We start from the raw sequence: 12,664 nt of genomic DNA, 5'->3' as shown, positions 1-12,664 counted from the left end.
CTGGATGTACCCACAGGTCTTTTACAAAAAGGCTCTGGTGCTACCACCAACTCATAGTTCGTCCAGGTCCTCTGTGCTTGGTTCCCGTACATGGGTTACCCTTGGTGCCATTTCTGGGGGAAAGGGGTCACCATCTCACAGCTGCTTACGCAGGGTGTTGATGGCTTTAGAAAGTGCCGAGAGAAGCTGGCAGAGCTCTCCACAGCCCATAATTTACAGCTGTCTCTCTCCTGCCTGCTACCTCATATAATAATGCACAGTGTCTGCAGGTGCCCAGACGTGCTGCCGAGGTCTTGGAAACCTGCCTGGGTTTTTTGACTCTTATTGCACATGAGGATTGAAAGTCTCTGTGGAGACAACCAGTTACCAAAGGGAGCGAACGCTGTCAGGGCTAGACCAGTGCTTCCCAATCAAGGCACCCCTCAGAAAATGCCAGCTCTGAGCTTTTATTTGTTTTTTGACTCTGGAAAAATAATAGAGCAGTTGTATTGCAAAGAACTCCGGTCACAGCAGGGTGCAGTGTTTTTAATGCTATGGATTCCTGTTTGAAATCCCTGCATTCATCTTGTGAATCCCATTTGCGCCCCTAGCTCTTCATGGTGCCCCGCAGTGCCCTTGAAAGGATCTCGAGGCATCTCAGGACTGAGCACCCTGCTGCAGCGCCCTGGTTGGGAATCACTGGCTTAGACATTACCTGAGTGGTCTTGTCTAACTCCTGGAGATCTGCTTCTGCAGGAGAGGTTTGCGTTAGATGGAAGGTCTTTCTCCACAGATCCGTGTGGCCTGTGCAACCACCCCTTCACCTGAACCTTGGCCCTGATCGGGGAGGAGAGGGTACTGCTGTCTAGATGGTTTTGTCTGCCTCTGGTGCTGGGGAACAGCTTCTCCCCTGCCCCAAGGGAGGGTGAGCACACACTGCTCTTGCACCCCTGTACGTGGGCTCATTGGGGCTCCTTGCTGCATGCTGCCCATCAGATTGACTGTTCATTTTTCTGTCTTCCTGGGAAGAAACCACTTAACGATGTATGGAGGGAAGGGGATGGGTGAAGGGTGGAGAGGAAGCAAGACGCTTGCCAAGGAAAAACACTTGGTGAATGTTTTCTGAACAGGAAGACTTAGCTGTTTCCAGGGCTGATTGCTGGAGGTTCCCAGAACAGCTTTGTCTTCAGTGACTCTTCGGTCATCTATGCTTCTTTGGGGACCCCCTTGTGAGGCTGAGCAGAGCTGGAAGTGGGACCCAGTGGTCCTAATTCCCAGGCCCAGGATGTAGCCTGCCCGCTGGTGGGATAACATCACCACTTCCTGTGAGCCTTCCTAAATGGGATTGTCATACTGCAGCAGCTCGGCTTGAAGCCACAATCCCTCCGGGGCTACAGAAGCCACTGCTGTCTGGAGGGAGGGCATGTTTTCCCTTATGGCCCAACCCTGATCCAACCAGGAAGCTGTTGGGCGTAAAGCACTAACCTTTCCCATGATAAGTGGAGCCGAGTGGCCACTTCCTTCTGCCTAGCAAAAGTGTCCCTATGCAACTAGCCATTTTCTTTGACTTTGCATTTGTCTGTACAGTCTGTGCAGGCATGCCTCATTGTATTCAGCACCGGACCTAGACTCCTGGCAGTCCTGGACAAACTTAGTATTGGGCCCCCCTTCGCCAAAGATGATGATGATAATAATAATTATAAAAGTTACCATTTTCTCCAAAGATAATAATAATAAAAATTACCATTTTCAGGCCCCCTTTCTGTTCAGACCCTGGGCAGCCACATGGTTCACCCATGCCTGTGTGCTGCCTTGACTCTGTTTACCTGCGCTTTTGTGACCTTAACAGAGTCAAGTCATTTTTAATACTACTTGAAACAGAATGTTTTTGTCCTGCTACCCTTGCCAGAGGCTTCTCTTCAAGCTTGTCCATGATATCTTTTCTCACCCTCCAACATTGCTCCTTTGGATCGCAGCATTGCTCAGGCCCCTCTTTCTTGCAGTCTCCCTTTCTAATCAGGTTTGTAAATAGAAGAGCTTAGAGGCCAGTACCTTTCTCAGATGACAGAACAAGGAGCAACGGTCTGAAGTTGCAGCAAGGGAAGTTTAGGTTGGATATTAGGAAGACTTTTCTCATTAGGAGGGTAGTAAAACAGTGGAACCAGGTTACCTAGAGAGGTGGTAGAAGCTCCAGCTCTGAAGGTTTTAAAGACCTGGGTAGACAAAGCCTTGTCTGGGATGATCTAATTGGGGACGGTCCTGCTTTGAGCAGGGGGGTGGACTAGATGTGACCTCCTGAGGTCCCTTTCAACCCTCATTTTCTATAATTCCTGTAAATGTCTTTCTACCTCTAGCACATCCTGGTGACTTTCCAACTGTAATTACATTCTGGCTTTCTCTTTCTAGCAGCTGGGTTGCAATATATTTTGCTTCTTGACCCACACTGTTTCTCTTGTGTCACTCTGCAAGCACCTCTTTGCAGTTGTGGAGGCTGTTTGTGCAGGGCTTAGCAAAACAGGATCCTGGTGTGGGTTGAAGCTCTCTAGAAGCCAACGTTATTCAAACAAAAGGAAACTGTTGCCTTGCTGCATCATGGAGGTCTTGCTTTTCCTCACCCAGGGCAGGCACCTGGTGTGAGGGCTGAGCTGTTCATTGCTTTACGATCCCTGAGCTGAAAGGCATTCTCAAAGTGCAAAGTAGCTTCCCTTCAATTCCATGCAGAGTTGGTTTGTATTCAAGTCGCCAATGCCTGCTTATCCAGAGATCCTGAGCACAGGTTTGAATTGCTGAAGAGGAGTCTCTCTCCTTCTTGTCCAGTGGTTCTCAAACTTTTTTGTACCAGGACCCATTTGTAGACACTGGCCAGTCCCAACCTAGTGCCCCTCAGTCCCGACCCGCTACCCCCAGGCCCCAGCCCCTGCAGTGTGTGGGGTGGGGGGGGGGGGGCCCAAGCAGCCTCTTGCAGGCTGAAACTGTGCCAGCCTGCAAGAGAAAAGCTGCGGTTTCCCACATTTTTCAACTTTAAAGGAGAATACATTTTTTAAGTTTGTTGATCCATTTTTTAAAGTCTGTTTGCAACCCTTTCAAATATTCTTGCGACCCACGGGTTGAGCAACCCTGTACTAGTCAAGTCAACTTGGAACGCACCTGCTGGCTTTCCTGCCTGCCAGTCCTGTTCCTAATGGGAACACTGGATGGATACTTCTAGGCTAAGAGCTGTGCACCTGTTGCTTCCTTGGTCCTCTGTGTCTATGTGGGTACAACTCGTCACGTTCCTCACCGAGCGTTTGTGATCTGTGTAACAATCTCTCTTTTGAAACTGGAGCTTGCTGCACTCAGAGTCCTTCCTGCCTGCCGGTGCTCACTTTAACTCGCATCCCTTCTTTCTGTTTCCACATAAAGGGAAACCATTGCTCCATTTAAAATCTCACTTTGAGAGAAGGCGAGCTGTTGGACCGTTGCTACTATGAAGTTGGGCTGCTAATTGGCCAGGAGGCTGAAAATGCAAGGTTTCCTCCACTGCTGGAATACAGTGGAGCCACTTCATGTCACGTGGATGTTATTTGAGGTCTTATCATGAGCGCGGCACAAGGCCCGGCAAGATTAAAATACAACCTAATTCCCTGAGAATCAGAAACCTTCCAGGACTGTCTTGAGTCAAGCGGAGGAAGCTTTAGAAAACCAGTTGGGGTTGATGGACATCTGGGCCTGAGCCGCTGCAGTGACTCAGCTCTTTCTGCAGACTCTGCTCCCTGATGTGTGCATCAAAGCAGTATTTGTGTGTTGCAGCATCCTCCTGGGAGGAGGACAGATAAGAGATGGGTTTGCCTGGAGAGGGCAAAGAGGATTGCAGCTTGCGTGCATCTTGTTTGGCAGTGACTAATAGCGTGCAGGTTTTGCAAACTCTGGACACCCCTCTCCTGAATTTCCTGTGTAACTTCTCTATTACATCCATTTCAGTGCCTCTCTGCTGGCATTCATACCATCTGCATGTGGCTCATCTTCTGTCCTTCTATCTCCTTTGCATGTTTCCTGTCTTTAAATGAGATGCTAATACCGTTCTCCCAGATGAATCCACAAACAAGGCGTGTGCAGGCAGCAAGTGCAGCTGCCCAGACTGGATCCTCTTTCTCAAGTCTTGCAGTGACTGCTACCCATCTGCAGCTTCTCTCCACAGCACCTGCAGCCCTTATACTGCTGCTCCTCAACATGTTGGCTTGCCCTGAACAATACACTCCTGCCCAGGGTCTTTGGCTGTGTCCCAGCTTCTTGCATCTCAGTGGCTCAAGCACAAAAACCTTGGGCAAGAGAAACCTCAGTGTTACTTAATTTCTGCTGGTTTTTCTGTTTTATTTCCTTTTTGCCCTCTGTTTCTTGGTCTTCAGCAGAATTTTCCTCCTCTGTTGCTTCTCAGGCAGGCTGCTGCCTTGGTTCTCTGACTTCCAAAAGTCCTAGCTGTGAGCTGTGTGCTTTTTAAATAATCTCCCTCCTCAAGTACTGCAAACAGCTCTGTTGTCTTCCAAAAGTCCCCATCACCTGTGCTAAAGCGCATGACATTTGGCAACTTCCTACAACCGCCAAGAAGTAAGATTACATCATGTCTCCAGCTCCATCCTCAGGTTGGTCTGCTTCAGAATAGCCCATGCTTCTAGCGCAGTGACTCTCAGTCAGGATGTCACGGCACCCTGGAGTGCCTTGAAATCTTTACAGGGGTGCTACAGGGCACCACGCAATGTTAGCTCTGGTAGGTGTGCAACCAGTTCGCAAGACAAGCGCAGAGATTTCAAATAGGAATTCATAGTGTTAAAAGCACTCTGACCTGCTGTGGTCTGTCTGAATCCATTACGACAGAACCGCTGTTCTAGTGGGCTGGATTTCATTAAGGATCTTGTCAACTCTTCCCCTTGCTTACATAGCAGTAAGTCCCTGCGGTCCCCGCTGTTGCTGTGAAATCCTTCCTGGTAGCCTCCCCATGTCTCCTTCCTCTTTCGGCTCTCCCAGAAGCCTACCTGCCTTTCATAGTTTGGAACAGCTCAGTAATTGTGTTGGCACTGCCCCTGCCTGAGGTTCCCGGGTAGACACCTCCATTCAGAAACATCGTTCTGTACCCTCCCCATGCTGCCACCTATGCAGCTTCGTTGGTCCGAAGCTGCTAGAGAGCACGAGTGGTAATGCTGTTGTAGAAATCCAGCTAGCAGGTGCTTGGGCTCAAAAGGAAATCTTGACTCAGGCCGCAGAAGTATTGCCATGGGGACTGTCTCTCTGACCTTGCCTGTAGAAGAAAGGAATTTGTGTTGCCAGCTGCACAGGTACACTGGAGCCACCCAGCTCCAAGAGGGAGGAGTTTCTCTGCCCATAACTCAGGAGCCCAGTTGTTTTTTGGCTCAAAACAATGGCTGACTCATGAACGTTCAGGGCACAGGTGCTGGCTGAGCTGTAATGGAGAGGCTCAAATCTTCGTGAGAATGTGAACAGAGCACAGCTTAATTGAGGCACTCTTTGAAACAGCAGGGCAGGGCATTTATGGAAGGTATTGTGCTCTAGATGATATCTGTGCTGCTGGTTTCCTCCTTGGCACCACTGCTGCCCTGATTAGCCACATCCCTGTACAGTCAGGTGGCTGGCTGGCATAGTCTCTCTGGGACATCGTCTCTGCCCATCCCCATTCTTAACACAGGAGAGCACTTGGACCCTGCCCGGGAGGGTGTCTGGGTGCCTGGAAGCTGGCAGGAGCTGCGGGGAATACAGGCAGTTGGCAAGCACAATAGCACAGCTCCAGTTTTGCTGTGGCATCTGTGTTGATTAGTGCACTCAGTCTGGTTTCACAGCTTCACAAGCGCACTCAGACCTGCTGTCTGGCAATATGGCCCTTGTCCTTTTCTCTTCCTAGCTATGTGCAGCAGGATCAGCGGGGAAAGGAGCCCAGCCCCATTTAACCTTCAGCCCTAGCACTTCCCCTTGTTCCCCTTCTTAGCTGCAAACAGGCCTCCTCCACTTGCTGCCAGGGCACTCCCTGCTGAGCAGCATGTTAATAATACAAACCCGTGAATGGGGGAGGAGATCTGGGAGCAGCCTGTGCTGCGTAGTGTCAGGTTCTCCCAGGGCAGGATTACCAAAGATGATCTCGGGCATCTGCTGAGGCAAGACACGTGGGGCCTATGGAGCTCTGCTTTAGCAGTGACATATGGTTAGGTGAGGATGACTGCGCTGGACAAGCACGTGCTCTTTGGCTCCATTGCTAGGCTTTTCCCAAACTGCCAAATGAACGTATTGGTGGGCATCCAGGTGGGAAAGAAAAAGCCATGGATGGCTGCAGAGCTCGGGGAGAAGGGCAGGCTGTGGAACCTGTGCACATGCCTCAGCAGCCAGCCCTTTTAGGACCTGAAAGCACTGCTTGAGTGAAAGGCTGAGATTCACTGGCGAGGTTCACCAGTGATCGTAGACCTCTTAGTTTACTGGCTGCTTGTCCCTGCACTGGCTGTTCATGAAGATTTTCCCAAGGTCTCTGCTGAAACTGTGCTCTGTGCTGTCCACCACAGACTCCCTCTTACATCTACTACCTAAGGGAAGTGGGTGTATGGAGAGAGAAGAGGCCCAGGGGTCATGCCCAGGAGACTTCAGCAGTGAGACTGGATGGAGAGACCGCTTCTGGGGTGGGCATTACTGCCCTGGGTTGAAGTGACTTTGGGATCAGGCATTTAAGGGGGAGGGTCCTGTCCACAAGTCATGGTGTCTCACTGGTGAGAGGACAAAGGGTTGATATTTATTATCTGATCGGGAGTGGAAAGTCCAGCAGTTTAAATGACTTTTCTCTCTTTCCTTCCAGTGTGTCTTTGACGATCTCAGCGGCTCAGTATCGCTCTCCTGGGTTGGGGACAGCACTGGAGTAAGTAACGTGTTATATAAAAAACGTGCTTAAAGGCACCTAACCAGCTAACTACCCAGTGGTAAAGGTTGGATAAGCTGGTAGGACATTTTGGATTTAGTGTTCCCCAATAGCCTTCTGCTGGAGCGTTCCTGAGAATGAGACACTTGCGGCAGCATCTGCATGTGCAGGGTCAGTCCTTTTTGGCCATATCCCCAGTGAGGGCAGACCTAACAGAGCTTGGCACTGATGTATTGACATCAGAAGCAGATACAGTCAAAGCAGTGCAGCTATCCAGTGTGGCTGCAATTCTGGTATAAAGCTGCTGGAATTGGGAGACTTTATATGCATCCAGGGACAAGCTAGTCCGGCATGAGCACCTATTAAGCCAATATGACTGCACCCCAGCTAGTCATACTGGTATAATATGATTAGCTGGGAAGCAGTCATATTACTTTCTGCCCTTTGTCACTATTACTTTCCAAACCAATTTAGTTAAGGCCAGCCTAGCAATCCTTTCCGTAGAAACTGCTGCAAGCTCCCAGGGGATTGTGCTAGCAACGATAGTGTTTGGAGTCATCAAAAAAGGGCTGGAAAGGACCATCGAGTTCAAGACCAGCCCCCTGCAGGAGACAGGATCATCCTGCAAAAAGTGTTTTTCTGATGTGCAGTTGAAAACTTCCAGTGAAAGAGAGTCTACAGTCTCTCTAGGTGTCTGTTCCAGGGCGTAACCACTCTTGTACACTTTAGTTTTAGGGTTTTTTACAAGTAACCACCTTGTAGGTGCAAAGGGCTTACCTCACCGGAAACCAGCAGTGTTCTTCCTTCATTATGCTGCAAAGTGCTGCAACCACTGATTTCGAGCCCTGCTGTTAGCAAGTCCTGTGCCATGCAAAACCTCAGATACAAATATCTTAATTTTATAGGGTGCCTTGCAAACCCTCTGTTACATTCTACCTAGGGTGGGAACAGATCATGAAAGAGATGGTGGTCCTGTTGCTTAATGGATGACAGGAAATGGTCAGCTTCATTACCATGGAGTTAGAGCCAAAGATCCATCTAACTGTACCAAGCCTCCAGTCCTCTGCCCTGGTATGAAATGGCCAGCAGTTCAGCAGTATGCAGACCTCTGGAGCTGTGCAGGGATAAGAGTTTTTGTAGCAGTGCCACTGCTTGGGGTAGAGCTTCTGCTATACCAGGAAAAAACAATGAGGCCCCTTGACAGTAAGGCCATTCTTAGGTGCCTGTGCCATTCACAGCCCAGCTTGCAAAGCTCACACCATCCACAGAGAGTGGTGGTTCCGCATTATATTCCCATATAACTGGTATTCACTGTAAGGCTGTGAATGCAGGGTGACTGAGCTGCTGTCAGGTAGCATCAGGTGTTTGGAGGCAAGAGCATGTCTTTGTAGACATGACAGGGCGGTGGCTTTTCCAACAGCTGTAATTACCTCTGCGCATTGCATCGCGGGGCTGTCAACAGTTTAAAGGCACTCTGCATTCCTGTAGGCTCCAGCAGAGAGGGGAACTACTGAGCCAGCCGCCTTTCTCAGACCTGTAGTCCAGTCTGCTGTGCCCCAGGTGATGTCAACTGCTGCACAGCACCTTGGAGACTAAAGCACCAGGGCTGAAATTCTTGGAGTCCCAGGTTCAAATCCACAGTAGTGCCAGCTCAGCCTGTCAGCTTCCACTAGCAGATGAGACCTGGAGCCTCCAGGGGTGGTCTGGCGTGGATGGATGTCAAAGGCTTGTTTACCCACCTAAAGCCTGAGCAGAATTTCCCTCCTTCCCTGCCTCTATCAGGGTTGTCTGTTGGTTTGGTGCCTTTTCCCCAGCAGTGGCTGAATTTGTCTATAAAGCATGCTTAACGCAGAACTGGACGGGGCCATCTGGGTCACTGAGTCCTGTCTCTGCAATTGTAGGTAATCCTGTGATAAATGTTAAGGCTAGAAGGGTCCCCAAGAACTTCTGCTCCAGCCCCTACCCCACCCCACAAGCTGTAAAGCACCTTTCTAACAAACTAGGATTCTTAGGTAGGTGAAAGTGCAAGATAACTACCAAGTTCAGCTGGGTGTAGGGGTAAATCTAGTGAAGTTATGTTGTAGCACCAAGGCCAATGGCTGCATTGTCCACCTTGCTTGGTGTTCGCAGGGGACTGTTCCATCAGGCCTTCCACGGACTTGATTCTTTGGGCATTTATACACGTATCTTTTTTTTGTCCTGAGATGCACTGGAGATCTGGTGGGTCAGAGCAGGCTCCATTAATCGAGCCTGCTCTGCATGCAAGCTGACGTGCACTGCGTTGCGCCGCATGCAGTTGTATAAGTGGCGAAATGCGTGTCAGCATGCAGTAAATGGCGGCAGTACGCTTTTGAACTAAAACACCTCCAACTTGTAGTTCAAAAGTGCTCTGCCACCATTTTCTGAGCACTGATGTGTGTTTCGACGCTTACACAACTGCATTTGCAGCAGCGCCGGGCACGTTTAAAAGCGCCCAGTGCTGCAGTGCAAGCATGCGTACAAATGCCCTTTGGTTCTCTTTGTTTGTCTCCAGGTGATTCTTGTCCTGACCACGTTCCAGGTGCCTCTGGTGATTGTGAGTTTCGGGCAGTCCAAGCTCTACAGGAGGTGAGACCCGTGATACTCAGTAGGTTGATTTGGTTTTGTGGACCTTGCTTCATTGGAGAGTTGCATTCTTCAGCTATCAGATATGAGTCTGCAGTTCTCCCGTTTATTGGAAGTCAGCTGGCTACACCCAGTGCATAAGGGGCCGGAAGTAGACTGACTTGCTTACAGGTTCAGATAGCCTTCGTAGGTGGTAGTAGTGGAGTACTTCTAAGCCACCATTTAATTGCTATGCTTCTTGAGCCTACAGAGTATGGGTCTGCTGGTGAAGTGCAGAGCCAGAAGTAATCATTGGGTGCCCAAGCATGCCCAGCATCTGCTTCTGTGCTTGAGAAGTGTACAGCTGAGGTCCTGCCTAGCCCAGGGGGGCTGGGAGTGTGCTGAAGGGTGACCTGGAAAGCCAGGCATAGCTCTGGCAATTGTGAAAGCTGAGTCTTCAGCTGCTGTGCTGGTTTGATAATGTATCATGTACTCAGGATGCTCTTCTTGTACCCAGGAGGACCTTGTCCACTCGTGGACAGAGCAGGTCCTTTGTGAATGTGCCCAGGGCCTGGATGTTTCCATTCAGATCATTAACTCACCTCTACAAAAGGGTGCCCCAGTTCTTTTGGGGCACATGCAGCTGGTGCCTGCATCTTTCCCAAAGATCTTTTCACTGATGTAAAGGACTGTGAGGCCCTTTGGAGACCAAAATTCCCAGCTGAGGTTTTCTCTCAGTGGGGTAAATGCCTTTTTTATAGGGGGGAAGCAAATGAGTTGGAGCTGAAGGCTGAGCAGTTGACTTCCTTGGCTTGCCCTGGTGCTGGGTTGCTGGCAGTCTCCTCCCCAGCTGGAACGTAGACCTTTGGGATGTGTGCACCATGAAAAGCTGCAATTCTTTCCCTGCCATCTGTCTTTCTGATGGCTGCAGTGAACAGCTGCTTGGAGGTGCCCCAGAACATCCTTCCCATGAGGCTCCTGAATCCCAGCAATGGCCTTTGCAGTGACCCTGGCACCATGCTGCATACCAAGGTGACTTCTAGCATTGTTACCATTTCTTTTTTTTCTTCTGCTCAGTGAGGACTATGGAAAAAAGTTCAAGGACATCACGCACCTCATTAACAACACATTCATCCGGACAGAGTTTGGGATAGCCATTGGACCAGAAAATTCGGGCAAGGTAGGAGACAAGTTATCCACTCCCCAGCCAATTAATCTATGCTGCGTTTGAGTCAGTGGGGAGGCAGGGGAGCAGCCTGTCTTTACAGTGGAGGCTTCATTCATGCTGGATTGTAACATGTTTCTGTTTTAGGGGTAGGATGAAATGTTAGTTTTGAGTGGGCTGCTCTTACTAGTGTCCGGCATCCCTGGGTCCTGTTCCCAGCACTGTGCGGACATGCCAGGAGAGTTTGGGCAAAATGCTTCATGTCTATTTACTGCATTTTTCCCACTCTGTAAAATGTGGGTAACACCTCTCTCAGGGCCCTGAGAGGCCTTTGGAGATCTGCTGCTCTGGAAACCGCATTATAATTGTAGGGCAGGGGATTTCTGGGTAAATCTGAGTTGCATGAAGCTCCTTTTTTAGAGCAGGTTAATTCAGCACTTGCCTTCTGCTCTTCCTGTGGGCTGTGCCATGCCAGGGATGCTGTGGCAGCAAAGGTGAATGTGTTGACCTCATTCCCTCTTTTTTTCCATGTTCAGGTGATTCTGACAGGGGACGTGTCTGGTGGGAGCCACGGAGGGAAGATCTTTAGATCATCTGATTTTGCCAAGAACTTTGTCGAGACAGATCTCCCTTTCCACCCGCTGACTCAAATCACCTACCACCCCCAGAACTCGGATTACCTGCTAGCCCTCAGCACTGAAGTAAGAGATACGGGCAGAAAGCTGGGAACATGTTCCTCTCTGCTTCCTTGTAGTAATAACTAAAGAACCCGCAAACCACATTATCGAACTCTTTAGTGACATCTTGTGGTATTGCGTGGTCTTCCACAGTGGGGAAAATAACAAGTTAGCTGCAGTGGCCCTATCACTCTAGATTTATTGGGTCACAAAATCTACCTGTTCAAACCTGAAACTGAGAGTATATTGTTTACAGTGACCACTGTGGTCTTCATAGATGTCATAGACACTAGGGCTGGAAGGGACTGCACAAGATCATCGGGTCCAAGGGGCAGGAAGTCAGCTGAGGTCAAATCATGCCAGGAAGATAAGCCTCCAAGCATTTCTTAAAGGTATCCAGAGTAGGTGCTTGCACCACTTCTGGGGGGGAGTCTATTTCAGACTCTGGAGACTCGGACGGTAAAGGGATTTTTCCTTATGTCCAGTCTAAAACGGTCTTCCAGCAGTTTGTGACTTAGACCTGGTCTTCCCCTGGGGTGTCCTGGTGAACAGACGTCCTCCCAGTCCCTGATGCACACCCCTTATGTACTTATAGGCAGACACCAAGTCACCCCTGAGCCTTCGCTTCTTCAGGCTGAAGAGTCCCATGGCTCTCAGCCTCTCCTCATAAGGCCTGTTCTCTTGACCTCCAATCATGCGTGTGGCTCTTCTCTGGGCTCTCTCAAACTTCTCCACATGCTTAGTCTTGTACTTACTGTTCTCAAATGCTCCATCTTCAGGCTGAAGTTTTCAGAGGTAGTTCAGCCAGTAACGATCAATCTTTCTTAATTCTGACTTTTTCAGAATGGCCTCTGGGTATCAAAGAACTTTGGGGAAAGCTGGGAAGAACTCCACAAAGCTGTTTGTCTGGCAAAATGGTGAGTAGCCACACAGCAGGTGGGTGATCCATGTTGTTGGCTCTTTTCCCCTGCACTGGTCTTAACTTTTATTGTCAAATCTCCCACTCAAATGCTTAATTCTGACATTGGTTGGGTAACTGGAGCTCTTCATGCTGATTCTTGGCCCCAGTGAGTGAGTTTCTGTTTGGAGGCTTCAGAAGGACACCATAACTGGTTGTGTGAGAGAGTAACAAACAGCCCAAAGGCCTGGGAGCTTTGTGTACTGAGCATACATGTGATGAAACTCCCATTTCTTTCACAGAGCACATAGACGTTCTTTGTGTAATCCAAGACCTTATCCAAATATTTTAAGCTGAACTTGTCTGTTCTGGAGCCTCCTGTGCCCTTTTGTCTGACACCTCCTGGGATTATCTCAGTGCATATTTAAATTAAGTGTATGACTGAATGCAAATCTTAGGCAGTCTTCAAAAGCCCT

The 12,664-nt window shown here is 49.4% G+C and overlaps 1 protein-coding gene across 2 annotated transcripts in view; it reads left to right on the top strand.

Moving 5' to 3' along the window:
- SORT1 (sortilin 1) overlaps positions 1–12,664 on the top strand; it is a 40,399-nt gene that overhangs the window by 7,563 nt on the left and 20,172 nt on the right. For both annotated transcript variants that reach the window (XM_019492519.2, XM_019492518.2), the window contains exons 2-6: positions 6,806–6,865; positions 9,399–9,472; positions 10,526–10,628; positions 11,150–11,314; positions 12,134–12,207. In XM_019492519.2, the coding sequence (XP_019348064.1) occupies positions 6,806–6,865; positions 9,399–9,472; positions 10,526–10,628; positions 11,150–11,314; positions 12,134–12,207 (476 nt within the window). The remainder of the gene's footprint in view (positions 1–6,805; positions 6,866–9,398; positions 9,473–10,525; positions 10,629–11,149; positions 11,315–12,133; positions 12,208–12,664) is intronic.

The sequence above is a fragment of the Alligator mississippiensis genome, chromosome 14 (genome assembly GCF_030867095.1).
Source record: "Alligator mississippiensis isolate rAllMis1 chromosome 14, rAllMis1, whole genome shotgun sequence".
Classification (NCBI taxonomy): domain Eukaryota; kingdom Metazoa; phylum Chordata; order Crocodylia; family Alligatoridae; genus Alligator; species Alligator mississippiensis.
This window is presented reverse-complemented; position numbering and strand designations above follow the sequence as displayed.